The 26,730-nt window shown below is 38.4% G+C and overlaps 2 protein-coding genes across 13 annotated transcripts in view; one reads left to right on the top strand and one right to left on the bottom strand.

The window, feature by feature from the left end:
• BMAL1 (basic helix-loop-helix ARNT like 1) overlaps nucleotides 1-13,801 on the top strand; it is a 53,734-nt gene extending 39,933 nt beyond the window's left edge. For all 8 annotated transcript variants that reach the window (XM_072864007.1, XM_072864009.1, XM_072864002.1 and 5 more), the window contains 8 exons: nucleotides 934-1,180; nucleotides 5,561-5,667; nucleotides 6,003-6,153; nucleotides 6,742-6,830; nucleotides 8,742-8,850; nucleotides 10,635-10,728; nucleotides 12,403-12,505; nucleotides 13,078-13,801. In XM_072864007.1, the coding sequence (XP_072720108.1) occupies nucleotides 934-1,180; nucleotides 5,561-5,667; nucleotides 6,003-6,153; nucleotides 6,742-6,830; nucleotides 8,742-8,850; nucleotides 10,635-10,728; nucleotides 12,403-12,505; nucleotides 13,078-13,238 (1,061 nt within the window). In that variant the 3' untranslated portion in view covers nucleotides 13,239-13,801. The remainder of the gene's footprint in view (nucleotides 1-933; nucleotides 1,181-5,560; nucleotides 5,668-6,002; nucleotides 6,154-6,741; nucleotides 6,831-8,741; nucleotides 8,851-10,634; nucleotides 10,729-12,402; nucleotides 12,506-13,077) is intronic.
• Nucleotides 13,771-26,730, bottom strand: part of BTBD10 (BTB domain containing 10) — a 30,961-nt gene continuing 18,001 nt past the window's right edge. For all 5 annotated transcript variants that reach the window (XM_072864014.1, XM_072864013.1, XM_072864012.1 and 2 more), the window contains 7 exons: nucleotides 23,825-24,018; nucleotides 22,870-23,155; nucleotides 20,426-20,528; nucleotides 19,532-19,652; nucleotides 18,198-18,395; nucleotides 16,680-16,790; nucleotides 13,771-15,185 (listed from right to left, as the gene is read on the bottom strand). In XM_072864014.1, coding sequence (XP_072720115.1) covers nucleotides 14,875-15,185; nucleotides 16,680-16,790; nucleotides 18,198-18,395; nucleotides 19,532-19,652; nucleotides 20,426-20,528; nucleotides 22,870-23,155; nucleotides 23,825-23,978 — 1,284 coding nt within the window. In that variant the 5' untranslated portion in view covers nucleotides 23,979-24,018 and the 3' untranslated portion in view covers nucleotides 13,771-14,874. The remainder of the gene's footprint in view (nucleotides 15,186-16,679; nucleotides 16,791-18,197; nucleotides 18,396-19,531; nucleotides 19,653-20,425; nucleotides 20,529-22,869; nucleotides 23,156-23,824; nucleotides 24,019-26,730) is intronic.

The following is a 26,730-nucleotide window of genomic DNA, read 5'->3' as shown; positions in this document are numbered from 1 at the left end:
TTCTGAGTTCATCTGTGGTTTTGGTACATTCTGAGTACTGGAAACGTAGCATTTCTACACCAGAAGCATTTGGTCATAACATTATCAAAGTTGGTAATATTTTTTTCCTCTGCAGGGTATTATTCTAGACATGTTGGAATATATATTAGTTCAAATTTTAAAGTTTCTTCTTTGAGTACTTTGGATAATACATTTGATATTAGTTAGTGGAAAGAGTCAACGAGAGAACAGAAGGCAACTTCAGTGTTTTGTCTCTGGATGCGGTAGCTCCCCAAGTACTTCCTGCTAGGATCGTGCTTTAGTGCTCATCCCTGAGGAAACCAGTTTGTGCAGTTAGGCATAAGCCTTTTGCTCTGCCTCTCTATGCAAGTCATCGTCTTCTCAGTTTTAAGGCCTGCTAAGTGCCGAGGAATATGAGTTCTCCTTTCAGATACCAACTGTATTACCTGTCATTGTGAATCCTCATCCTCACCCCTATGTACAGCTATCCCCTGTACACCCCAAACAGCGTATATTCTGCCAAACAAATTGTTCCTGGTTTTTGTAGGAGCTTCATGTTAAGTTGAAAAAGGCATCTTGTTTATTAATATACTAATTTCTTTGAATAATCCTTTAGGTTTTTTGCATCCTTTGCTGAAAAATAAAATGTGATGCAATTTCTACTTAAAGATTATCAAAAGTGACCTTGGTCTGAACTTTGTGGTGTTTAAGTATAAACAGTAGTTTTGCAGAGATAAATGGTTTAATAAACTATCTCAGATTAGCTGCACTGAGGCAGGAGTGCTGAAAAATCCCTTAGTGAACAGTATCCCAAATTTCCTGGATAAGAGAGGAGATGCATTATTAGCAGAACTGAGAGGAAGTTCTCCAAAGCAATATCCATGACCTAACTGCTTTTTTGGTTTTTGTGTTTGTGTTTTTTTCTTTTTACAGCTGACCGGAAAAGCTTTTGCACTATTCATAGTACAGGATATTTAAAAAGCTGGCCGCCAACAAAAATGGGACTAGATGAAGATAATGAACCAGATAACGAGGGTTGTAATTTAAGCTGTCTAGTTGCAATTGGACGGCTGCATCCTCATGTAGTACCACAGCCAGTCAACGGTGAGATCAGGGTGAAACCTACAGAATATGTTTCTCGACATGCAATAGATGGGAAATTTGTTTTTGTAGATCAGAGGTAAGAATACTTGTAATAATTTCTACAATAAGTCACTGCCCAACATTGCTTTACTGACAGCTTTACTTAAAGCAGTGTAAATACTATTGAAAAAATAAATGACTGTTCTTTTCAGCTTTTTACTAAATCCTGACTGCAAGTTATTTTGGTTTTTGAGACCCAGCTCAAAGCCATTACTGTGGGGTTTTTTGTTGTGGTTTGTTTTTTTTTTAATTTAATCAATAATACTGAATAAATACAAATTCCAAAAATATGGTTTACTAGACAGAATAATCCAGGGATCACTTCTGCCCATTTGTTAAGGGAATGTGTATATGTAATCCTCAGAAGAATATGCTGTCCTATTTTTAAACTGGACTTTGTAATTACTACCTCTTTGTTGTTTTTTTGTTGAAAACTTTTGCAAACACTGCATAGTTATTGCACAGGCTGCATTAGACTTTGATAGCATATACATTTATTTAACTATATACTTTGACACATTCTGCTGAAATAATACTTCTGTATGTGATCTTTTGTATTTATAAGAAAGAAAGCTTTTCATAAGCTTTGCTTCTTGGAACAGGTTTGAGAACTTGTACCAATGTGATATCTTCTTTCAAGCATCAATTTTATTTATTATCTAAAAAGCTGATTCTTATCTTTCTCAAAAGAAATTGCTTGAATTTTCTTAATTAGCAGAGACACATGACCTGGGTCTTCCTTCAAAATAACTGGCATCGTCAAGGGAAAAAGGATGGTCGAAGGATGTTAATGGAGGGGTTATGTTGGATTGGTTGGAGAGGACTTGTTTGTTTCCCTTCCTTGTCAAGATGGGTTGAGACTGCCGAGATGAGGCTGTTTCAGGTTGCCTGTGGCTTAGGCTCAGTTACTTACAGTGTAAAAAAGCTCAGGCTCCAAACTCTGCCAGAATCTGCCTGCTGGAATTTGTTTCAGGGGTATGTCAGCTGATTTTTAGTGGACTTTGAGAGGAAATAGAGCTGATAATCTTGGGAGGAAGTGCTGTAAGGAGAATCTGTTTTTTAATGTTATCTATTTGGGTGAGGTGGTTGGATTTTTTGGGTTTGAGTGTTTTGTTTGTTTGTTTTTTGTTTTTAATTTGATAGAAAGCTTTTTGAAACACCAGCTCTTCTGCAGCAGTGCTTAGAGCTGGTGGTCACTCTGGGAGCTATGAGAGCGTTTGTAGACTTTCTGTTTGTTGCTCAGAAAGTGTGCCATTCTGTCATGCCAAAGTATGGTAGTTTATGAACAAGTCTGATTTTCAAAAGATCAGAAGCGTTCCCCAATGGATAATTTTGAAGTATTTCTAAAATAGTAAGACTCAAAAAATGTTGACCCATTGGATTTAAAAGCATATGCACTTATTTATTTGTTTTCCAGCTCTGTTGTTTACAGACCTTGAATGTGTATACTACTTGAAAGAGCTCTTTGAAAGGGAATTTTTAAGAAGTAAGCCTCATCTGTAGGCATAAACTTGGCATCCTATGATCCATGCTTCCACTGGAGAATATTTAGGCACTTGTAAAAAATTGAAAACTATTAATTTATTTCTACGTTGGGTTTATATATATATATATATATATATAAAAATATAAATATATAAAAAACTTGCATGGTTCCTTTACTATTTGCCCAAGGGAATCCAGGAAAGAAACACTTCTTAAACTCTCTGTGACCCTAACTTTTTGTCCTTATGGGTTGCATGGTCCCTGGAGAAGAACTGCTATAGATTAGGTACTAACTAGCTGGGCTACCACAATCAGAGAACTACTTAACAGTTCACTGTCAAAATGGTAGGCTGCACTGAATAGAGTTTTAAAGAGAACCATCTCACCTCTTACTTTCTCAGTACTTTTAATGAATCTGGATAGTGAATTTGAGAATAAGATTAAATTTATTATATATGCAGATGATATCATATACAGCTTCAGAATTCAAAGTTGCCTTGATAAGTTGGAGAAGCAAGCTAAGGAAATATAAAGGATGAAATTCAAGAAGGGCAAGAACCATTTCCTTCCTTGTTTAATAGAATATGATCAGATCTTGAATTCATTAAGTCTTTTGACATCTGCTGTAATTTGGTGCATCTTCTTTCCAAAAAGCCTGTTTATCCTGCTATGGAAGTAAATTTAAAAGGCTAGACAAGTTGCTTACAGATGCCCGTGTTGGTTGTTACCCACCTATGTCAGGTTTCCCCACCACTGCAGTGCTGTTAAAAGGCTTGGTTACTTCAGTTCTTGGAATAAGGTTGACTTGGTTCCTGGCTCTTCCTTTTTAAAGATAGACTCTACGTTTTGCTGCTTTGTGGTTCTCCACAGGCTCTCAGAGATAACTCATCAAAGCAGTCTTGGAGCTGTCGGCAGGTTAAGTGTCTTGGGATAAGGTTCACCAGGCAAAAGCCAGTTTGAAAAGTTCTCTCATGAATACTTGTAATGTTTCCTTCTCCAAGGCTGAGGTCTTAGAGCTCCCTGTCAAGGAGGACTTCAGGTGTAAGCCACGTGGTTGGTGCTGAATGCTTTTAGTGTGTGTGGGGAAAATACAAAAACGCCCTGCATTTAAACACTTTTTTTTTGCCAGTGGCACTTCATTTTTTGTGCTTCAATGCTTTTCCTGCTGTTCTTATTCATAGTTATTAATGTGTACTAATTTCTATATTTTATAATACTTCATTAGGGCTTTTTTGAGGTTGCAGAAGAGGTGATGGATCTACCTAGGTTTGTTCCTTATTACCCTTCCTATTTAATTTGCACTGGAATAGTTTGGAGTTGTGAATTGTATACTGATTTCTTTGAGGAACTATCACTTTTCCTTCAGTAAATTTTCTTATAAGAAATGTACAAAATTAAAGTTCACTGTAGCTCACTCGTTTTGTTTGCTGTCCATTCTTCTAGTGAGGATCTCAGACTCTTACCCTGGAGTCATTCAGCCATGTTACTTTCTATCCTGATGTTCTTGAGCAGCTTCTCTAGGGCTCCTGCAGATTTGATTCTGACCATGTTCTCTATCTTCTAAATTAAATGGTGCACATTTCAGGGTCTTCCTGGATGGCTTGTCCTGCTTTGTTCCTCTCTCAACTGTTTCTTCCTTCATCGGGAAGTCTTAGAATGATTTCCCAGATGGTGGCCCTGTTCTTTGCACCATGGTAGCAGTAATGTACCGTCCCTCCCTGATACCCTCAGAAGTCTGTCTTATGCTGTCTTCTAGGGGCTGGAGGCAAGCGCACACACGTCCCTAATGTACAAGGTGACAGCAGTTCTTCCCTGCCCACCCCTCCACATCTGTTATTTTTCATCTTAGTATTCTGGGTTAGATGAGTTATCCTAATAAAGTTGTTACAGCTTCTAAATCATTAACAACTCAAGAAGTAATTGTCTTGTTTTAACATACAGATCTTTAGGGTGTTTAGCATACTGGCCCACTATAGCTTCTTCCTTGTCAAGAATGACCCTTTCACCTTGTGTTAGGCTGTTGTATAGCTCATTGTCACTTACCTGCAGTGCTGCTTTGCCTTTTCCTCTTGGACTTAGTTTAAAGTTTGGGTTACTAAGTTGATGTACAAAGTCTTTTTTTTTTTTTCTGGTTTCTTGAGATGTCCTTCATCCTTGCCAACAGCTCCTTGAACCACTACCTTGAGAGGCAGATCAGGAATCCATGTCTTTCCCATCTTGCAGATCGCAGGTGTATTTCATTCTAAAGTTTTCTGATGAGGAAGAAAATGAGTTGACTTTGTGGCTGGTTCTGATGAAACAAAAAGTTGCTTCATGCTCCTGTCTAATTTAAAATAGAGACACAAAGTAGGTCTCTTAGTGCTTATTCAGGAAAATTCTATTTGTTAACCTTTTTTATGGGTGTGGGTGCGGGGTTTGGTGGGGTGTTATTTTGTCCCACTCTTAAGGCTTGTGTCTTGAGGGGCGAAAATGCACCTGAAACACTTGCTATGCTACAGTTTGGCCTCTGTGCAGCAGCACCGTGGGTACACAGAGGAACACAGCAGTTCCTCAAACCTTTGACATCTATTTTTCAATGGCATTTTATGCAGAAAGCTTTGTATTATCTTGTAGCTGCTACAAGGCAGCTTTATTCGGGTTTAAATTCTCAGAATTACAATATACCTCCAAAGCTATTTAGAAAGTCTTACATCCCCTCTAGTGGTGATAGGGCAAATGTAATACCTGAGGGCTGTTGGTGTTATGTACTTCTTAAATTACCTGATAATTAAAGAGTATTCTTAATACATTGTTTTACCTTCTAAGCTGAAAATTTCTGCCTTACTTGAGCCTTACCAAAATTCAGTGTGAGTTTTAGTAATCTGTCACTAATACTTCAACTTGAAATGAATTTTTTTCTCTTATTTTTTTTCCTCTACCTCCCTTCCCCAAGGGCAACAGCCATTCTGGCATACTTACCCCAGGAACTTCTAGGTACTTCGTGTTACGAATATTTTCATCAAGACGATATAGGACATCTTGCAGAATGTCATAGGCAAGGTATGATTACTAATAATTCAGTAAAGAAATTTTGTAAAAATATTGGAAACGATTGTGTATTAAGAAAAGCAAACAAACTTGAAAAGATTTGGATATCTCTCTGTTTGCCAATGCTTTCATTTAAGAACATTGTGCTGTGTGCGCACCAAACAATATGATTATCTTGGACTTCCATGGATTTTTAGTGAATATTTGAGGTTCAGGTTGGGTGAGGGGGATGACTGCAGAAACAGGGGTGAAGGGAGGAATTAACTGAGTTTTCCCTGTAAGGGCTCTGTTTATGTAGTCATGGCGCCTGTTTGACGCAAGGTTACTTGCTTTCTGTCTGTCCTCAGTCTTGCAGACAAGAGAAAAAATTACAACTAACTGCTACAAGTTTAAAATAAAAGATGGCTCTTTTATTACATTGCGGAGTCGCTGGTTCAGTTTCATGAACCCTTGGACCAAAGAAGTAGAATACATTGTCTCAACAAATACAGTCGTTTCGTAAGTATTTTTCCCTTAGCAGATGCATGTAAATGCTGATTGCTTTGCCCTGTTTTCTGATGAGATTTGTCACATCTTCTATATGACAATAGGTGTCTTCTCCAGATAACACCCAGAATGCATACCTGGGGAGAGGGGAATTAGTTTAATAATTACAGTAGTTTAATATCTGTTTATTAAAGCCTGTAGAAATATAAATATTTTCTTTCTTTGGGAAAACCTGGGGTTCCAGTCTTTGTAGGGACTTACAAGAGATGCATTTCTTTGCTTATGTAGGAACTTCCCCCTCCTTTTCTTTTTCCTTGAGGGTTCTGTACAGGTGCACTGACTTTGCAGTAGAATAATTGGTGTAGAGGAATTTCTTATGAGAGAAGCTGTTTGGGTTCTGCATTGCACACTTTGAGTTGTAACATGGTGTTTTATTTCTGTTGTTTATCTAGCCTTGGTGTCAGTCACAGTGCTTCTTTCAGAGGTGATAGTGACTCACAAACTACTTAAACCCTGAAGCATTCCATTCTGACACGCTGGCAGAGTGACTGTTTCGCAAGGTTTTCTATCACTGATTCTTCTAATTCTTTAAATCCACAGCACCAACGTACTTGATAGTGGAGACGCAGCCTTTCCACAGCTTGCAGCTTCTCCACACAGCATGGACAGTGTGCTTCAGGCTGGAGAAGGTAACTACTGTACAGTGAGGAAGTTACTGGCAGTCGTGCCTTATTAGCAGCTAATCTTGCATGCACAAGTTTGCTGCACGCTTGCATTGAGAATTTGTTAAAATCCTAAAGAAAAAGAAATTTTAGGGCAAAAAAGTACTAATGCAGTTCTTGCCCTGTTGAACTTAAATACCAACTTTGGATATAAGCTGGTGAAAGAGAAGTGAATGAGCCAGTTAAAAGAAGCAAGTATAAACAGTGTTGGAGGAGTGACATAGAGGAGAAACGTTTGCCTTCATGCATGGCGCTATTTGTACATCGTCCCAGAGTGAATTCACGTGCTGTGGTCAGTGCGGATGACTACTCAGGGTGAATGGATCATAAATATAGTTTGGCCATTTGGCTTATTGCCCCTCACCTGCCCTTGATTTGACTGACTTTTTGTCAAGACACGAAGACTGACTTCTGGTAATCACCATGGTCTTGTTATGAATGCTGCAGATCACTGAACCATCTTTTGTAACGGGTGGCATGCAGCATAATGTGGAGCAGAGCTTGATTTAATAATGAAGTGTTACTGGAGCAGGGTGGAAGTGAGGTAGAATAGAAGGATGCAGTGACAGCCCATGGATGAAAGACGGGAAAGAAAGATGGTGAAAATACTGAGATTCTTTCCAAAGAGTTGGGAACCATTGCTTTTAGAGGCCCTATTTACTACATACTACTTCTAGCAGCTGTGCTTTTACAGCTCTAGAGCAAGGATATTGCGCATGTCTGGAATTACTTCATAAGTTGTAGACAATATGCTTAGGAGAACAGTGCAAGACTTCAGTGAAGCTGGGCTTTTCAGTTATCTCTGCTCTGAAAAATGAGGTTCAGTAACTGAAACTATGGAGGAGGAAGGGTGGCAAAGCATGGGACAGCTGACAGTGGCAGGAAGAGAAGCTGTCGTGTAGGCATGAGGGTTAGTAATTGAAGGTAGAGTAACAGTAGTAACATGGTGTCTGGGCCTTCTGAGAATGGAAAAAAAATACAGAACAAACTGTCCTACAATAGGATAAGCTTGTTCTTGCCACAACACAACCTTTGAAAAGAAAACAGATGTATAATATCATCATACTGACAGTTCTTGTCCCCAGAAAAGAAAGTTGATTTAGTGAAGTTTAATTTCAAGGGGTTCTGGCTCTGCTAAGGATCTGATGACCCTTTAGGTGAAGCTTCTCACCTCCTGATAGGTCTGAGCCATAGAAACTGAGGGTTGCTATTGTTCAATAGGAATTTCTAAAAGAAGGCAGTTATCCATTATGCATAAGCAATGCTAAGGGCTTTCTTGCCCTTTCAGTACGTGATCTTTTCTTTGCTATGCCTTGGAGTATATCGGGCTCCTTCCTGACTACCTCGCAAGTGTCAAATCACATTAAAGTAACAGTGAGCTTCCAACTGTTCAGACCTCACTTTTTCCTCCATTCTTAGCTACTTGCAGTTACCTACAAGGGGTTTGGTTATGTTGGCCAGGTAACTTGGGCTTATCCCATATTGAATAGAATATGTGCTGGCAAGTTTTTCACACAAAGCAAAGAACAAACATGTTTGGAGATGAGCCTATTCAGGCACAGAATAAAGCATGTCTGACAAGCTATTCTTTACCAGCTCTGGACGAGTGGTACTACCAGATGCTTGAAATGGCCAGATTCTGATAAGAGTCAGGATATGTTGTGTACCTGCTGGTACAGAGGGATGTCTAAGAGACATAGCATAGCTCACTGCAAGTCAGAGCTTTCCATACATTTGAAGGTACTCACCAGTTGGTGGAATTGCAAATAAATACAGTTCAGAAGGTCCTGCAGCTTGTCAAAACATGCCTAAACACAAATACTTTTTGTAAAAGGTTTGCAAGCTCATATCTGACCTTAAAATATCTACTCATTTCAGGTGGCCCAAAAAGGACCCATCCTACTGTGCCTGGAATTCCAGGTGGAACAAGAGCTGGGGCAGGTAAAATAGGGAGGATGATTGCTGAAGAAATCATGGAGATTCACAGGTGAGAGAAGATGGTATGAAGTTAGAGGAAAATCAGTATTGTTCTTTAAGAGGAAATTAAGGAAGTCTTTCTTCAAGCTGAATATGGAATGATACAATTGCATTTTATAAGTAGACAGCTACAGATATCTATTCAGAATACCTGAGGCAGTCAAAGCCCATAGTGAAAGAATGAAAAAGCTACAGCCTTCCAGCTTTCTACTGTAAAAGACTAATATTGGAACATTTTTTGTAATGGTGGTAATTATCTGTTTACCAGAAACAGTAGTTAAAAAGAACAGCTAACTAGAAACAAATTCCTTTCCAGACTATTCTTTTTCCAATGACTTAAGGGTGTAAGTGGCACAACCTCCAATGCCAAAGCTATTGACTACGTGCCAAAAAAGCAATGTTTGTTTTCATGTGATCCACTTTGCTCGGATGCTTTTAGAGTTGTTAGATATGTAAGTTCAGCTTGTGCAGTTCTCCCACAGCTCTCTGAGCAAGGACACAATGATTAAGCTAGCTCTGCCTTCCCAGGGGCAGTCTGTCGAAAAGTCAAGATGTAGGTCTCTGGTGTAAACAAGAAGTCTTGTAGCACCCTGCAGTAAGGGACTGTAGTAACATGTAGCTGTTTCTCAGAACAGCCATCTTGTCTTTCTCACCTGTGTGAGCAGCTACTTTCAGTGGGTATCACTTAATTTCTCCTGGCTAATGATCCCCGTTCTTCATGAATTTCCTCTTGGGAATTGTTCCCCTTCCCATAAAACCAGCCTCATCCAGCAGATGTTTAGTGGCAGTAATTTAACCATACTGAGTTGCAATTCAGGAAAACGTTCAGTCTGTTTCCCATAGTTTTGTTTCTGCTGCAAGCCAGAGACTACTTACATCGCTGTTTAAGGGAACAGCAGACCTATCACATAAGGCTTCTTTCCTGCCTGTAAGAATAGGAAGAAGGAAGGGGGGGAAGCCACACCAAGGCTGAACCAATACTTTGAAACTTAACCATCCCTTTTAGTAGCTGTAAAACACTTAATTAGCCTCAGTAAGTGTAGTAGTATAGCTTTCCACCCATGCTTTCATTTTATTTCAAGACCCTGGGTTAGTTCCAGTCCTTTTTCAGCAGCTGTTACTATTTTCCAAAGCTGCCTTCTGTTCAGCTTTCCCAGGAGAACTCTGCCAAGGATAAGATACCCATTTCCATTGCTTTCCTCTGTAACTACACCTCCTCCCTTTAGTCCAGAGACTTGTTGGTTCTACAGTTAGTACATTATTCATTAATTAAAAAAAGATACTTGATCAAGCTATGGAAAATTGAAGTGAAAAATGCTGCTTTGGACAGTTTTAAAAAAAAAAATTAACAACTGCATCAAGTGTCCAGTGTACTTCTGTAGCAGTAGCTCACTTAAGGAGTCTAGGTTACTGCCATTGAGGCAGCTCGAGTTCTTAGCTGGTCTAAATTGAAGTAAAATACAAAAAATGAGGCTTTCCTCAGTACCCAGAACCTTTTCCTTCTGACTCTCTGTGAAGGCTCTACAGGAACAAATAAAGAGGGGGAGGAGGTAAAGCTTGCAGACTCAGCAAGCTGGACAGTTTACACACGACTACTTATCTAGCTGCAAATAAAAATGTTGCTACTGCTGACTTGAGTAACACTGAAAAAGTGAGGAAATTACAAAAATGAAGTTCATGCTTTTAACACCTTATGCCACCTGATACTAAAGTTGGCATTTGAAACTCCAAGTCTCTGGCACCTGAGTCTCAAAGTTGCTGGTAAATTAATTCCCTATTTTTTCCATGTTTTAGGATAAGAGGATCATCACCTTCTAGCTGTGGTTCAAGTCCACTGAACATTACCAGCACACCACCACCTGACACATCCTCCCCAGGGGGCAAGAAGGTAAGAACAAGTTTTACAAACAGTTTTGTAGCAGTAGTGGCAAGCAACACAAGGTCATGCTTATAAAACTACATGTGGTATTGAACTCCTCCTGGCTGCTTGGCTGAAAAAGTCTGACAGCAAGTCAAAGTATTCTGGTGGCCGAAATCCCTTTACAGTAGCCCCTGAAGTGCAGAGACCAGTAGTTCTTAAACACTGGCAGCTTTTGAAATCCACCTGCTCTTTAGATTTTCACTTTTTTTTTTTAACAGAGCTGCAAGAAACAGCTCTCATCTCTTGATCCTCCAAAACCACTTTAACACCACGTACTGGTGAACACTGGAATTGCTATCATTTGAGCACTGACTGTGCTTAAATGAATCACAACAGTTCTACTGTACTTCTGTAGCACAAAATATGACAATTGGATGCCTTACTGTGCACTGACAGTTTCTTTTAGAATCAATACCATGTACCATGCCACGTTCTAAGATTGCCTGAGTAGCACTCACATACCATTACCAACACTTAACCACCTGAACACTTGCACTGGCTGCATTTAAGTTGTCTAGTAAATTGCTGCTTATGGTAGTTATATTCAAGGCAAGAAGAGCACTTATCCAAATCCTTATTATCCTTATTCTGTGCATTCGAACACTGCCTCAGACTTACTTATCTTTTTTTGGCCAGAAATGATGATGACTATACATAAGAATTGCTTGTACCAGAGCATATAGCTGACAGTAAATATTTGTCTATTCCTGGCTTACTTTGTTCTTGAAATAAAACTTGAAGTTGGAACAAACTGAGTTGTAATTCTAGGAATCGATATTCTTGCTCCTTCTGCCCTACAGTAATTCAACACCTATGTATAGTAAGGGCTACTGTAACAGAATAAAGGAAAATACACATGGAGAGTTGTGTATTTCTAATAGGGTACCCCCTTAATATTTCTCCTTAGCCTGTTTGCTAGAAACAACACAAGCTCCAGCTGATGCTGCCTTCAGAAGGAAGCTCACAAGTACTTACCTTCCAGTGTACACGCATCTGAGCAGTTCAAAACTATGGTTCAAGTTCAGCTGTTCCCTTGCTGTTTAAGAATCCTGGAGAAGGTTCTTTTATTTCTGGAGAGCTCTGCTGTACACAGGACTGCTGTGCTGCTCTGTACCAAAACATGGTTAGACTTATGATCCAACGCTCAGCTCATGCAGTCTGTCTCTACCTGGGAGGATTATACTCCTCAAATGAAGGATCTTAGTTGACAGTACTTTACATACACTGTATTTGTAAATTCAAAAGCATTCTGTGTTAGCTGTAATTGCTATGACTTGCAGATGGAATACTTACACTGATGACCCACAGAAATCCCCGAGGACTTTTTCTAGTAGCTTTTCAGAAGTTACTTTCAGAAGTTTAGCATGTAGTACTGATTTGATCTCTTCCTTTCTGGTAGTGATATACTATCCATCTGACATCTGCTCGATGGGCATAATACAGAGGAAGTAGTTCCTAGTTTACAACTAGTCTGATTAGCTAGCCTTTAGGTGTTGGGGTTTTGGTTTGGTGTTTTGTGGCTTGTGTTGTTTTTTTTCCCAGGAAGTCCATCTTCCCTATATTAAAAATCCCAGTACAGGACAATTTAAGACTTAATGCAACATTTCATGCTGGTTTATGGCTTCTATTTTTTCTTTCAAGATCTTGAATGGTGGCACTCCAGACATTTCTTCAGCTGGGTTACTGTCTGGGCAAATCCAAGATAACTCTGGTTACCCCTATTCTGACAACTCCTCTATTCTTGGTAAGTCCAATACCAGCTTAAACACATACAGACAACTGTAACAAGATGATTGGTTTTAGCAATAACTTGCTTTCACTATCTGCAGTCTATAGCTGAGGCATAAAGCCTATAACCTACCACTCTGTTTGCCTAAAAGGGTGGCTACAAGAGCAGCCTGGCACTCTGTTTTGCTAGGTTACTTTATATTGTAATTTTTTTTAGATAATACCTCTGCCTCTCTGCTTTTGCTGAATCAGTGTGAATTAGTCGAACTCCTCACCTGCTTTTTGTGAACACTTTTAAACAACTGAAGACAAGAAGAAGGGCTAGGCTGACACCTAGATGTTGATGTAGACTTATTTTTGAAGGTTGTCCTTACTAGGTATACTGGTCATTGAGGAGTGACCTAACCTCTGTATTCTGACACCCAGGTAGCAGTGGTATGCCTGAAACTGTGGCAATCTGGATATCAAACAGACTAATACTCCCTGTTCAGATATTCTACTCCAAGTCATGTGGCAAGTGCCCCTAGCAAGTTAAAGTCAACAAAACAAAGCTGAACTTCTGACAACTTACTGTATGTATGCTTACAGGGGAGAACTCTCATATAGGCATTGATATGATTGACAACGATCAAGGATCAAGCAGCCCTAGCAATGACGAAGCAGCAATGGCAGTAATAATGAGCCTTCTTGAAGCAGATGCAGGTCTGGGTGGCCCTGTAGACTTCAGTGATTTGCCATGGCCCTTGTAAATGATACACCTGGCTTCAACATCCAAATATCGAAGTGCATTTATTGGTGGAGTTCTACAGTCTGTGAAACTTGTTGGACTGAGAAGCTTTTATGTATGAATTTCATAAAAGCTGTATCAGAATGCAACTCATCCTACCATGTTGTAACTTCAGACAAAGTGGAATAACCTGCTACAGTGTTCTGTGTTGATTTGGTTAGCTGTGTATAGCTTGCAATACTTGTATATTTTGGATTCTGTTGTTTGAAATTTTTTTTAAATCACTGTGCAACTCACTGGCATCAGTGGTAGCTTTTATATGCAAATGACCATTTCAGATGTATGGTGTGTTTTTACACTGCAAAACAGTCCCCATGTGGATATTTCTTATACTAATTGTACCATAAAGCTGTTTATTCTTTCTTGTAAGAATCCTTTACTATAAATACTGTTAAAGTGTAATGTATTAGACAGTTAAATATTTTTAAAATAAATGTTTCCCTTGTTCTAAGATGGAGCATTTACTTTGATAAATAAATTTGATAAAACCCTGCTGAAGGTGCATGCTAGAAGCAGTTGCCTATTTATTGTTTCTTTAGCCTTGGGGGAGAAGAGAGGAAAAACAATGCCTTACATACACATGATTTTGTCACTACACTAAGTTTCTAGAGAAGCTCCTAGATTCAAGTTGAGATTTAGAAAAACACAACAGTAAGGTAGGTTAAGATAGTCTGATATTACTAGCTTTCTCTGTAAGAAATACTTGTTTTTCACTTATTAACCATCCTTCCCTGAGGAAAGCAAAGCAACTACTTTCAGAGTTCATCCACATACTTAATCTCATGCACAGATAGTTCAAACCCATTAAAATAATGGAAACTTTATTTGCATGAAAAACTTGTTTACAATCATTAATAAATGAAGAATGAACCATTTGCATTTTCCTATTTCATGACACTTATGAAAAATGTATTAAATAAATATTTGTGAACAGATTAAGGTAAGGCAAAATTTAAGATAAAGCCCCTATCCATTGTTCACAATTTTTGAACATGGCTCACGCTGCAAACAAGTGAAAAAATTCACTGAAGAACTTAGAGTTTAACAAGATGTTACATGGGTAATTGAATCATGTCCTCAATCCAAAAACCCAATAGTAAGTAGTTTTGTGCTCAACCATATACAGTAACTTTAAAAGGGTCAATCTATTTACAGTTAATACTTGATAGAAGCACTTTGTTAGTATTGTGCAATACATTTATAAAAAATGGCTTCAAATTCCATTTATCAACCATTTGTAAAGTGCTACTATCAATTCCAATTCTGCATTCTAACCCCTGTGTAACAATATGGATGTACAACTAGCCACCAGCATCCCATTGTTTTTGATGGGCTTAAGAGTGAGGACAGTCCAGCATACGAATCACCAATGTCACAAACCTACTGGTAAACACATACATGTATGTAACTGTAACCCCAGGATGTTTGATCTGTACTCTTTCAAAAACAGTCAGGTACTCCCTGTGGTCTTTCCAAAGGCCTGTACTGCAATACCCTAAACACTGTTACACAATGGAAAAGACTGACTTGCAGTGTAGTATGAGTCGAGTACAGAGTCACTTTAAAGTAGCATGCTTTTGTTTTAGTAAGAGTCTAGATCAGAGTGGTGGGTTTTGTCCCTCCGTATCCATCTCACTGTTATTAGGTGGAGGATGAATAGGCAGAATATCCAGCTCATCTACTTGGGGGGTAGGATGCATTACCACAAGCTGGTCCTGGGGTATATCTGCTGCTGCTGCTGCTAAATTTGTAATAGATTTGCTTTTCACACACTGAAAGTCAACATGCCGACTCTTTCCTTCCTCCTTCTCCCATGACATCCGAATAAATGGTCTTTGGACATAGTTGTAAATCACCTCCGGCCTTCCTCCCGGTCGCTTTTTCACTTTCTCTTTGTATGTAGGGTAACCTAAGAAACAGAGCACAGCAGAAGTTAACATTTCCTGTACTGTTTACTTCAGGGTTTTCTTTTACAAAAAGGCAGCATGTGGAAGCATAGTGAAGGTCAGTTGTTGTCACCATCAACATCCTGAATGGAAGCAGATGGCATCATGTTGTCCTTAATGTTATCTATGCAAGGAGAACACACAGTCAGCAGTTTAACTACCAACCAAGTTGTAAGGAAGGAGGCTACAGTGCTATTGATAACGAATATGTTGCCACAAGACAACTCTTCCAAACTTTACAGGCAAAGCTAGTTGCTCCTTCTTTGAGCCCAAAGCAGCCAGCTGTTTCTAAATCACCATGGCATGGAAAGCAGGAAATGAGATCTCAAAAGTAGAGAACAGCATTGCTCTGATCTGTGGTTTAAGTTTCCAAGTAGAATCCTAGCACACTCCTCCCAGGTCTCCCAAATGATGAAAATACATTGTTTTAGACCAATTATCAATTCTGGTTATGCTGTGTTCGAGTCATCTCTCTCTTCTCCCTAAGCAATAATTTTCACTACTAGAAAGGTACATATTATGAGGCACTAGCATTAAAGTTTAGTCAAACAGCTGTTCTTTGTCTAAAACAAGACATGCCAGCAGAAATAATCTGGTATTAGCCAGCATTACACACAAAACCAGTCCTTGTTTAGTTGAAAGGCATGTCAGTCTGAAGGCTCACACCTTGTTCAGCTGAACTTAGTTACTTATTTTAGAGGTCACAAGCAGTTAAAAGCATTTGCTTTTGGTTGGCAAATTAGAAACGTAACTATGACAACATGGTGAGTGAATGATAGAAATCCTGCACATCATAAAGGCTGGATTTTTAAATATTTGGGTCAACAATCAGAAGGAAAATGAAATGCAGAGAAACCCAGTTTTTACATTCACAATAAAAATCTAAGACTACTTAAGGTAGTTGTCTTTTACAAAGCCAGAGCTGACATTTCACAGATCAGCCTCCTGAATTACAGGATGTTTATTTCAGATTAGTATTTCTTTGCACTTCAATGATCCATTTGATAGTTTTGTATTTCCTGAAAGAAAGTATTTACCTGCAACTTAACATGAAATTTTTCATTTCAAGCCCTGAAAAGGACACCAGACCAAGAAGAATACACAAAGCTGTAAAAATGCATCATTACTTCAAATAGAGTACAGAGAAGATTTCGTGTGAAAACTAAAGGACAAATGGCACAAGATACAAGTTCTAAGACAGTAGAAACCACCTAAGTTACTCTGCAAACAGTCTAGCAGCTAGATACATCTTGTAGACCAGTCATGAGCCTGTAATCGGGTTTTCTAGCTGGACGAGTTGTTTACTGGGTACCACTCCCGCTCTGGCTGTTTTATCATCTAACCTCAATATGAAAGACGATACCAACCCTTATTTCTTCAACTGCAGAGACAATCGTAAAGCAGGTAAGCGCAGCAGACCTTTTCCCCCCCCAAAGAGTTAGCAATGCTGCTCTTACCTTCAATGCCCAGTCGGATCTTCTTGAGGCCCCTTTCCTTCAGAACTGATTTGGCCACATCTCGATTTTCAATGTACTTGAAGAATCTATACAACTTCGTGCTGTAAATAACTAAAAATACATTTTAATGAGGAAAAACAGTGTTCAAAGTTTAAACTCCTAGTGTTAAAAACACAAAGATTTATCTTTTTCACTGTTTTGCTTTACTCCAGTATTTCTGTTTCAGGATAGGGGGAGGGACTCCTCAAAATACCCAAAACAGAAATCAGAGAAAAATGGCTGAAGGGACTGTGAAATGGGTTGGTTGCACATGTGTTTCCCTCCATCAATTTAGTCTGTTTTATACACCTAGGGGTTTTTTGTTGGATTTAGGAATGCAATAGGACAATTCACAGAGCAAGCCACATTATACACTCCCACCCCCACCTCTGCAAAAAAGACATCTCAATTTTTTCCCTTTTTGATGGAATTCCTGCAGACATTAAAAAAAAAAAATCTTTCCATTCTGTTTGCCATTATGTAAGAGAGATCTGCAAATCAGTTTCAGAAAACCCAGACTTGTGAAGCAGAACAAGAGGGACAACTTTGAAATTTCAATTATAGCACCTTAAAAGAAGGGACCGGGGCCATCAATCCCATACAGCTGCAGAGATCCAAATCAACTGTTCATGAAAAGTATAAACATAAAAGGCAAGTGTGTGCCTAACTAATTACTTAGGGTAGCGGGTATTTTTATTTGACCTCTTTGAGACATAAAGGTCCTAGAAACCTGAGCCAATTGTGTTACTACATTAGAACTCCCACATTTGATCTATATTCACAGCAACCCTTCCTTCTTTGGGAGATGCAGGTTTGCATCCTCCAAAAATGTAATATTTTTTTTTTTTTTTTTTTTGCTGGTGTTGGTGGTTTGGTTTTTTATTTAAAAAAAAAAGAAAAAACAAAACAACAAAAAACTGTAATATTCTGAGAGACTTCTAAGAAGATTTTATACTACTGGAGTACAAAGAGTGTCTCAAGCTCCTACATGCCCCCACAAAATCCTGAATTTCAAGTTTTCACAGTGAAGGAACATTTTCAGATACAGGGACAGCACTGACACAGGGAAGGGCACTCCATTCACAGGTGCTTTTAACTCATCTCTACACTGAACTGTTACACTTCCGAAATACTAACAGACACTTCCCCCCCCCCCCAAAAAAAAAACCCCTCTAGTTGTTCTCCCACAGTAAACATGACTCCTACCCATTTTTCTCATCAAGCTCTTTCTGAAAAAGTATTTCCTTCCCCCTCATTGACAATACCTTAATAATAAAAATTACCTTCTCTTTTTAGACTTGAACGTAACATGCTTTTGTGAGCAAAATATTAAGCAGAACTACCAAAACTAAGTTTTTGTGAGGCATTAGGGATGTTGTAAAGACTTCACTAACAGCGCTTATGTACAGATTAGTTAAATGAGCACATTTACGGCTACCTCTACCATAGCATGGCTCGGTGGAAACAAAATAAACTTACTTTGTGAATACTCCTCTCCCATTTGCGGAGGATACTCTTCATCCCAGTCAACAACATCATCATCTGTCAGCACAACAATGTGGCACTCCCTCTCACCACTTTGGGCACTGGCTACCATTAATGGAAGAATCATTTCTTCTAGGTAAAACTCAAATTGTTTGCGGGCACCGTCATTTGACAATTCATGCATGAGAGCACCTGGAACAAAATTTTAAGCATAGGCACATTTGAAAGCTTGGTAAAGAAATGAAGGCAGGAATAAGAAACACAGCAGTTGTGTTTATTTGGTACTATTTACTGCAGACAGCTGGAAAGACATTTGGTCTATCAGCTTGTATAAGATCAGAACTTTTTCAAATGTTTACCAGAAGCCACAACAGAAGTTCAAACTAATAGGACTGTCCTGCAGATATTAACATTATGTTGGGCAGACAGTGGAGTGACTTTGAGGAGACCTCCTTCATGTTTTACTACTGCTAAGCATTTGGTAATTGTGTGTAAGACTCCTCTCAGGCTTCCTAAAAGAAACATTATTTAAGCCAGTTGTTGAAAGAGTAGAGCATGCAACCCACTTTTCATAAGCAGCAGCTTAAAAAACAAAGCCTCTCAAAACCCTCACAGCATGAGCTGCTAAATCCTTCTGCTAAGGACAAACTGCACAGAGACTGTGACTCAGCAGGTGACATGCCGTGAGGTCACAGCACTGCCAGGGAAGGCACAGGTGCCCCACGCAGACCTCACAGCTGGAACACCACCGCTTGGCCCTGCACCAGGCTCTGCTCTGCACAAACACCATGAGATCACAGGAACCAAAGACACAGGCCAGGTCATTTAAACATTGGCCACCACTTTGGCTGTGCTCAGGGAAGGAAGGAGCTGAAGAGACAACACACACTGGGAACCATGATGCCCCTTACACCACCAGCAAAGCTGTGCTACTTTTGTTAGCAACACAGGCTAATTCTCTTAAGCAAGGAGTTGAATAAATTATTCTCCCTCTCCTCTGCAAAAAAAGATACCACTTAATGTTACTGTATCTGTACTGCAAATGCATCAATAGTTTAAGTATTCCACAGAGCTGACCACAGCAGAAAAATATCTGAATATCAGATATTGAAATAGCAGAAACATTATTTTTCAAAAGGTATACATCATTGTCTTTATTACATAAAGCTTTATTACATAAGAGATAAAAAAGGATGGATTTTGCTTATGTAGTATCAGCCATGTTCCTTACTTCAGTAAAGGATACAATATGGAATTAGCCCCCCCCCCCCATATTTGCTTAAGTTAGTCTGTATAATTCAAATTATTTTAATAAATTCTGTACTTACTGAGATCTCTGCATTTAATAGTACTGTACTCAAAAGAGATACAGAGATAGTCACACGCTTCTCTCAATTCAGGAATGGATATCCCATCAGGACAGCGTATCACTCCAGTCTTGTAATAATCCTATAGTAATGCAGTAAACAAAAAACGAAATGCACTTCAGCATTCACGGACAGAAACATTTCATAATTTCATTTATGATGCTTTCTCCACAAACAAGCCTCCTAAAATATAAGAGAGCAACATATGTTAAACTTCGTGAATTTTATTGTCCTCAAATTTATCACTTTTCTGAGCTGCTTCCAGAGCAGTAAGCTCTGGTTAAAATTGTTATTTAAGTGACAACTATTGATACTGATAGTTTTGGTGCGTGTATACTGTCTTTTATGTATACTTCACTCAGCTTTTGCTATTCCGATTCTGCTGACAAAGCAGTATGGCAGCTGTACTTCTTTGTGTAGATATGAAATACATAAGGAGCCATCTTCTTAGACTGAAGTTTGCTTTTCTCTTCTTACCTGCAGTAAGTTGACTTCCAGTACTCAGTTTCATTTAATTTCAGCACAAGAAGGGCTGAATATATCTGAACTAGGTGAACTAGATGCATAGGAGAACGTGGACAAACTTCTGGCGGGCAATAGTTTTTTGGTCCATTTCATGCATGCTTTCTCTCTCCCTGCCAGTCACATGCACATACCTAGAAAACCTAGGGGGGGTTTCATATCAAACATTTTTTCCCCTCTAGAGGACAATACAGAAGAGCAGTATTATTCCAGCCACAAAGTCCAGATATGCAAGTAAGGCTAAATCAAGAAGTTACGCCTCTTAATATTCATAGTGCTTGTCCTAACAGTACTTGACCCTGCCTTTTTTCCCCCTGCATAAAGAAAACTCACCAGAATAGCACGAAACACAGTGGAACCAATTCCTTCAGCAACTTCATATTCTCCTTTTTCATTAGGACGTGTAAAGTTATGTTCTCTGCCTGACCCAAACATCCTGCTCAAGAATAAAAGTAATTTGGTTAGAATTCCTTACTATAATTTTTTTTTTTGTAAATCTGAAAAGTAAAATGTCAAAAATTGTACTGAAATGGCAGGGAAAAATCAATCTGTTCTATCTCATATGTATGTACACTGTTCAGTTTGGTTTATGTTTAGCAAGAATACTAGAAAACAGAAAGCAGGGTAGTGCAACTCAGGAAAGTCTAGTTTTATTCTTCAGTCTTATCTTGCCAATATCCTTTGATCAAAACAAAGGTTAGACCACGCCATTTCCTACCAGTGCCAAAGGTGGGGGGAGCCCGAAACAAGTCATCTTTGGCATTTGTCAGGTGATGTAGTAGAAGAACAGGTTTTGTTGTGGAACTCTCATTATTTAAAGACATTTGAGGTAGTTTAAGAAACAGAACTTAGCGTTCAAGTACATGCAACTCATCTCAAATTAATTTAAAAGATTTAGTTAATTCAAAAGTTAAAATAACATTCTGATAGAAGATACCCATACTTAAGGGTAGCATGTACAGCATATTTCTCCCCACTAGGATGCAAGGAAAGTTACACTAAGGAGAAAACTACAAGTCCCAAACAGTATCTACAATATCCCAATTAGATCACTGGGAAAAAAAGCTGACTTTTTAAAACACACCTATGATACAGAATTACACCCTATGCTTACAAGAAGTATTGCCATCTACTCTCTATTTACAAATATACCCCAATGGCAAAGCTTTGCTTTCATACACACAACCCAAAGAAACAGAGTTCGTGTACTGTGCGCATTTATAACAGATAATGAAGTAACTTTTTTCACTTCATGATTTGACTTGCGTTTTCTGACCACTCTTCAAGACCAGAAATAATATTTAGGGAAAAGGCAGTTTAACAGGATATAGGCTTAAGGCAAATAATACATTCTTATTATAGTTACTTTTACCTCCGAGAACATACTAGCTAAGCTGTTCCTGTTTAGTGTCCTATGAAGTGACATTGGGGGAAAGCAGGTTTATAAATAACTTGTGTTTTAGAGCAGTATTTCCACATCTTTATTAACCTACTTTTGAATTAGCAGAAGATAAAATAAGCTTGTTCCTTGAACCAATCCCAAAGGGAGAATAACTCAGCAACACACACACAAAAAAATCTAGTGTGTTAGCCAGCACCCACCACTTTCTCTGACGCTGGGCATGAAAAAGGAAACTGTTTCTCCACGTAACTTCACACTGATAGACCCCCAGTTTGTTCGTCTGGATCTTTACCTGTATACATGTATGCATGTATTACACATATACAAATGCCTTACATCAATGATTTAATTCTATTAATGATTACTTCTATGTATTTCCCTTTACTGTTTACACAGAGAAGCAGTTTTTGCTTTCTCTGTAACTCTTCCCCCTGACTTTTCACAAAATAGGGAACCGACGTACTATTTCTCCCACACAGTAGTGATTTAAACAAAGCAGAAATTGTTTACTCATATTTATTACCTGCACCTTGGCAAACAGCTTTATATATATGTATTTAAAATATGATTTTATCCTTATGGGCTGAGAAGCAGCCACTTCTTAGTGAAAAAGCCAAATCCAAAGTGACACAGACATAAACCTTCATTTCTTTCTTGCCACAAGTTTAGAAGCGGTGCTCTCTACATTTGGACAATGCAAAACCAGCCAGTATTTGAGCAAGTAAAGTGTAGAATCTTTTCCCACCAAGTAAACATGTTAAATATGTTGCTCATTGTAGTTTCTACAGAAAATATTACACACATATTGTAGAGACTTTCATTCAACTATTGACCACTTTGAGTGTTAGGTCTCTTTGCTGAGCGGCTCTGACCTGTTATACTGACTATTTGACATTCCCCTATCCAAAAAGCATTTCAGAAGATAAATGTGCTGAGCTTGAATGTTGTCAGGGTAGGCCCATTAGGCAAAATAAATTCCTTCAAGGTTTTCCTCCTTGCTACTTTGAAAGAGAGTATCTATACTCACTACTTTGTTTTATGAAGCAACTAGCTTTAAAAACAAGAGATGGAATGAGGCAGACTGAATACAGAAGCAATGCCCAGCAAGACAGAAGGAAATGAGTACATCATGAAATGTTAATTTACTTATGAACTCTTTGGCCTCTAGGTAATAGACATCTATTGGCATCTCTGCCAAATACAGGAGAACTTACATCTGATTTTTACTTAAAGACCTTTGCAAACTGATAATACTAAATGTTAGCAGATCCGCTGTAGCAATATGAGTTCAACAGCTATTTAAACAGTTTTAATATCTACAAAGCATTTATGGCTCTCTTCTTTAGTTAGAGATTAAGGAAAAAAAGATACAAACCTGCCCAACATTGTATTAGGTTGTGCAGTAAAGATAGAAGGATCTACAACAAATCTGGTGTTGTCCACTATGAGTGTTACTCGTTCAGAAGTTCTTACATTCCGAGCTCCCTCTTTTCCATTTTCATACACAAATACCATTTCCCCACCAGCCTTGCAGCTCCCATCTGAACTTGACTGGCTACTGTTTCTGCTGCTGTTCCCCATGCTAACAACAGAACCATTAGGGGAAGTCTTCTGAGGACGAGGGCTGCTTGGTCGAGATGAACTGTGATCCTTTTCTCGATCTTAAGTGGGGATGAGGTGGAAGGAGAAAAAACAGGAAATGAAATTACAGATTTATATGAGCTCTATGCAGTTTATGTCTTTCCAGACACAAAACATGGCAACTTGGTAAGTACAAATTCTTTTATTAAGTCTATTCTAGTTAAAGAAACCTTCAAAAACAACCATCCATGGATGAGATCCTGAAGTTTCTACCACCTAGACATCAAAGCCAGCTCATCTCCCCAAAGTCTTTACAAGAAAAATTTAGCATTCTAGTACTGAAAAAACAACTCAACATAATATAGAAGCTATGCATCACAGTTGGTGTTTATTCCTGTAGTTCAAAGAAAGAAACCAAGTTTTGTCACTTAAAAAAAAAAAAGTAGTGTTTCCTGTATTTTTAAATATCTAAACCCTACCAAGTAAAGCGGAAGTGTTCAGTCAATTATCTTAGAAAAATTAAATTGTTCTTGTAATTTGAACTAAATAAGAGCATCATGTAGGAATACACACTGCAGATTGAAGAAAAAGTTATGACCTACCAAAAAAGGGTACTCCCAGCCCAGGGCACATGTAAGAAATCTGTATGTTGTGGCATCAACAAATAATGCTTTTTATTGTATTCTTTTAACAAAATAGTAATTAAGTTTAAGAATTTTAAGCCTGAAATGCTATAGATCTGAACACACCAGAATGATACTGTCTTGTTGGTGAAGTAACATTCCTGATGCATGGAGTGAGCTGAGATTCTGCTCTTTCATGGGATGAGTCACGAGATCTATCACTTGATCTGCGTCTGTCCCTTGATCTCTCGTGTCCACCACTTGCACCATGGAGACTCATTTTTGTGTAGTCTATTCCTTTAGCAATACGAGATGAGGTGCTGAAAACAGAAATAAGAGAAATATTCAGCATTGCAAAATTTCAGAAACTTTATATATTAAAATTTTAAAGGCATTCGCAGTCCACGTACATGTTTTGAAGACTAGTATTATCCACCTCCATTTTCTTTGTTGTACTCATGTTTATATTTACAAACATGAACAGTGATTTCGAGCATTAAGTAGGCAACAAGAATTACCTGTTTATTGCTGAGTGATCTACCAAGACACTGCCTGATCAGTTGAGCCTGCCTGTGAACCTGTACCCACAGAAATCCCTTCCAGAACAGGTAAGTCAAATACAACTGAGCATTTTATTTTGATTCTTACTATTAAATTAAGTATTCTAATCAAACCATTAAATTAAAAGTTAGGGGTAATTTTTTCCAATGAAACCTGTTTGGAAAACCCTTCTCGGAGCACAGGCTTTTAGTACTGACTTCGCTTTTTTTGCAACTTGCCCTTTACAAAGGTGGTCAGCCTTAAACTAGTTGATACATCAAGACACACCAGCCAAGGGTTTATTTCTGCACATTCTTTCTTAAGTGTTCAGTGACTCTTAGAAGGAACAATAGTAAGCCACCACAACCCAGACAGCAAACATATGAACTGTATTATTAAAGCCAGGAACTACAGCACTGTCAGTAACAAGTCAGACATTTGTTCTAAACTAGCAAATTTTAATGTAACAGTTAAAGATTTTTTTAGACTGTGATTGTTATGTTACATTCCATAAATTAAGATACTGATTACATTTTGCAATTAATTATTAAATCTACCAAGAAAACCAGTCAGTTTCAAGATCCAGTAGTCTCAGAAACTATCTAAATATTAAATATCAACTTGCAACAGCTATTGTTGAATTTTACCAAAAATACTTACACCTTTTATTTGTACTCTTTAAAACAGAAATTTTTATATCAGGACAGCACAGACATATTTGTGTCCCTGCACCCCACTGGTATTCCTAAAGCAGTTCCTTTGCTATTTGCTTCTCAAGTGTGGGCATGACAACACTCCTTATTTATGGGTTTAACCGATGAACTTTCCAAAAGCCTCAGGTACTGGATAACTGAAACAGACATCTGCACAACTACAAGGTCTGACAGACAAAGAAGGGTCATAATTTCCCACAGGAGCCTCGATGCCCCACTTGCTCACAGCCTGCAAATCCCACAACTTTTACCAAGAGACCTTAAATATGACTGCTAGGAATGCTGTAGGATTCAAGAACACAAAGAATTAAGAATAATGACCTAGCTAAGAAAAGCACAACGAATTTTAAAAGCATGAACTGTACAAGGAAGTTGAGCAGAATGTCCTCTTTTTAAGTTGCTTAGAAGTAATGACCAAAAAAAAGAAAAAATCAAGACTATTCAAAAAAGTGAACATCTAGCATGATATGTTTCAGCTTCAGGTTTCAGTGACAAATAAGAAGAGGAGCTTAAATTGGAACAAAAAGGCTATGATAGATCTCATGCAGTTTACGTTGGCACAAAATGAGTATTAGCACAACGCAAAGAATAAGAAATATACCTCTCAGCTAAAGAACACAAGCTTCTCCCCACCCCATTGGAATGAGGGAAGGATCTTGTATCCGATAAAGCAATTTGGTGCAGAGAGAATCTACTGCAATACTGTTTCCTGCCAAGCTTAAAATATGCTGCAATAAGACATGCATCTTTAGGATGTGAAGTCAGCCAAAGGTCTATTGAATAAGGTTAAAGAACTGCAAGCCTTGCTTATGGCTGGAAATACTCAGATTTACAGTCCAAGAATAAAGATGATCCAACCACTTTCATTAAAAGGAAACAGAATTTTCCTCAGGACTTCCAATGCAATTCTGAACGTATTAAGATACATAGCATTTCAGCATGGCTAACATGCTGTCTTACCTATTTCACACCTCTATTAGAGAAAGGTCAATTCTGTATTATGAAAGTGAAATGTGCAAAAGTTTGCAAGAGTGAGATCTGTAACTTCCCTTTCAAGAACATCAACAATTTAGGAAAACCTTTGCACCTTTTCTTCCATATATATAATATGCATACAAAACATAAGCATTTTAATAGGTACAAAATATGCCCCAAAATTATCAGAAATGTGGATTGCAGCCTATAATTAAAATCTAACTTGAAAACCAAAGTCTGACCCCTGTTTATACATGATGATATTCATTACTACTACTGCTAAACTTCCCAAGAAATGGTCAAACTTTAAAAACAAAACAAAAAAGAACCTCTGTATCTCACCTGCCCCAAAGGGTTTATATTTGCACATCACAGTATAACCAACTATCCCATAAAGAGGGTGGGTGAGTGTGTGTGCGTGGAGTTCTCAAGCACATACATAGCAGTCCTGTGACAAAATCTCAGCAAATCCTAATAAAGCCACATGTGATCAGGCCTTTGTTAAAGCAGCGCTTTGATCCTAGCCCTGGTAATATTTCTAACCATGCTGTGAGAAACCAGAGTTTTGCAGGTGCCACATTTTATGGTATCAAAATGTATGACTCACTATTTCTCAATAGGTAAAGCACTCTAGTTGCTTTCAATACGGGAAACACAGTAGAAAATGAAACTGAACCACTGTAAGGATATGCAGGCTTATCACGCATTTTGGCAGAGCAGACATGAATTACCCTTTAACAGAGAAGGCAATTAAAATGCGATTCTTAATCCAGAAAACTATCTAAAGCCACATTACCCTCTAAG

This window comes from Ciconia boyciana, chromosome 6, assembly GCF_034638445.1.
Source record: "Ciconia boyciana chromosome 6, ASM3463844v1, whole genome shotgun sequence".
NCBI classification, from domain to species: Eukaryota; Metazoa; Chordata; class Aves; order Ciconiiformes; family Ciconiidae; genus Ciconia; species Ciconia boyciana.
This window is presented reverse-complemented; position numbering and strand designations above follow the sequence as displayed.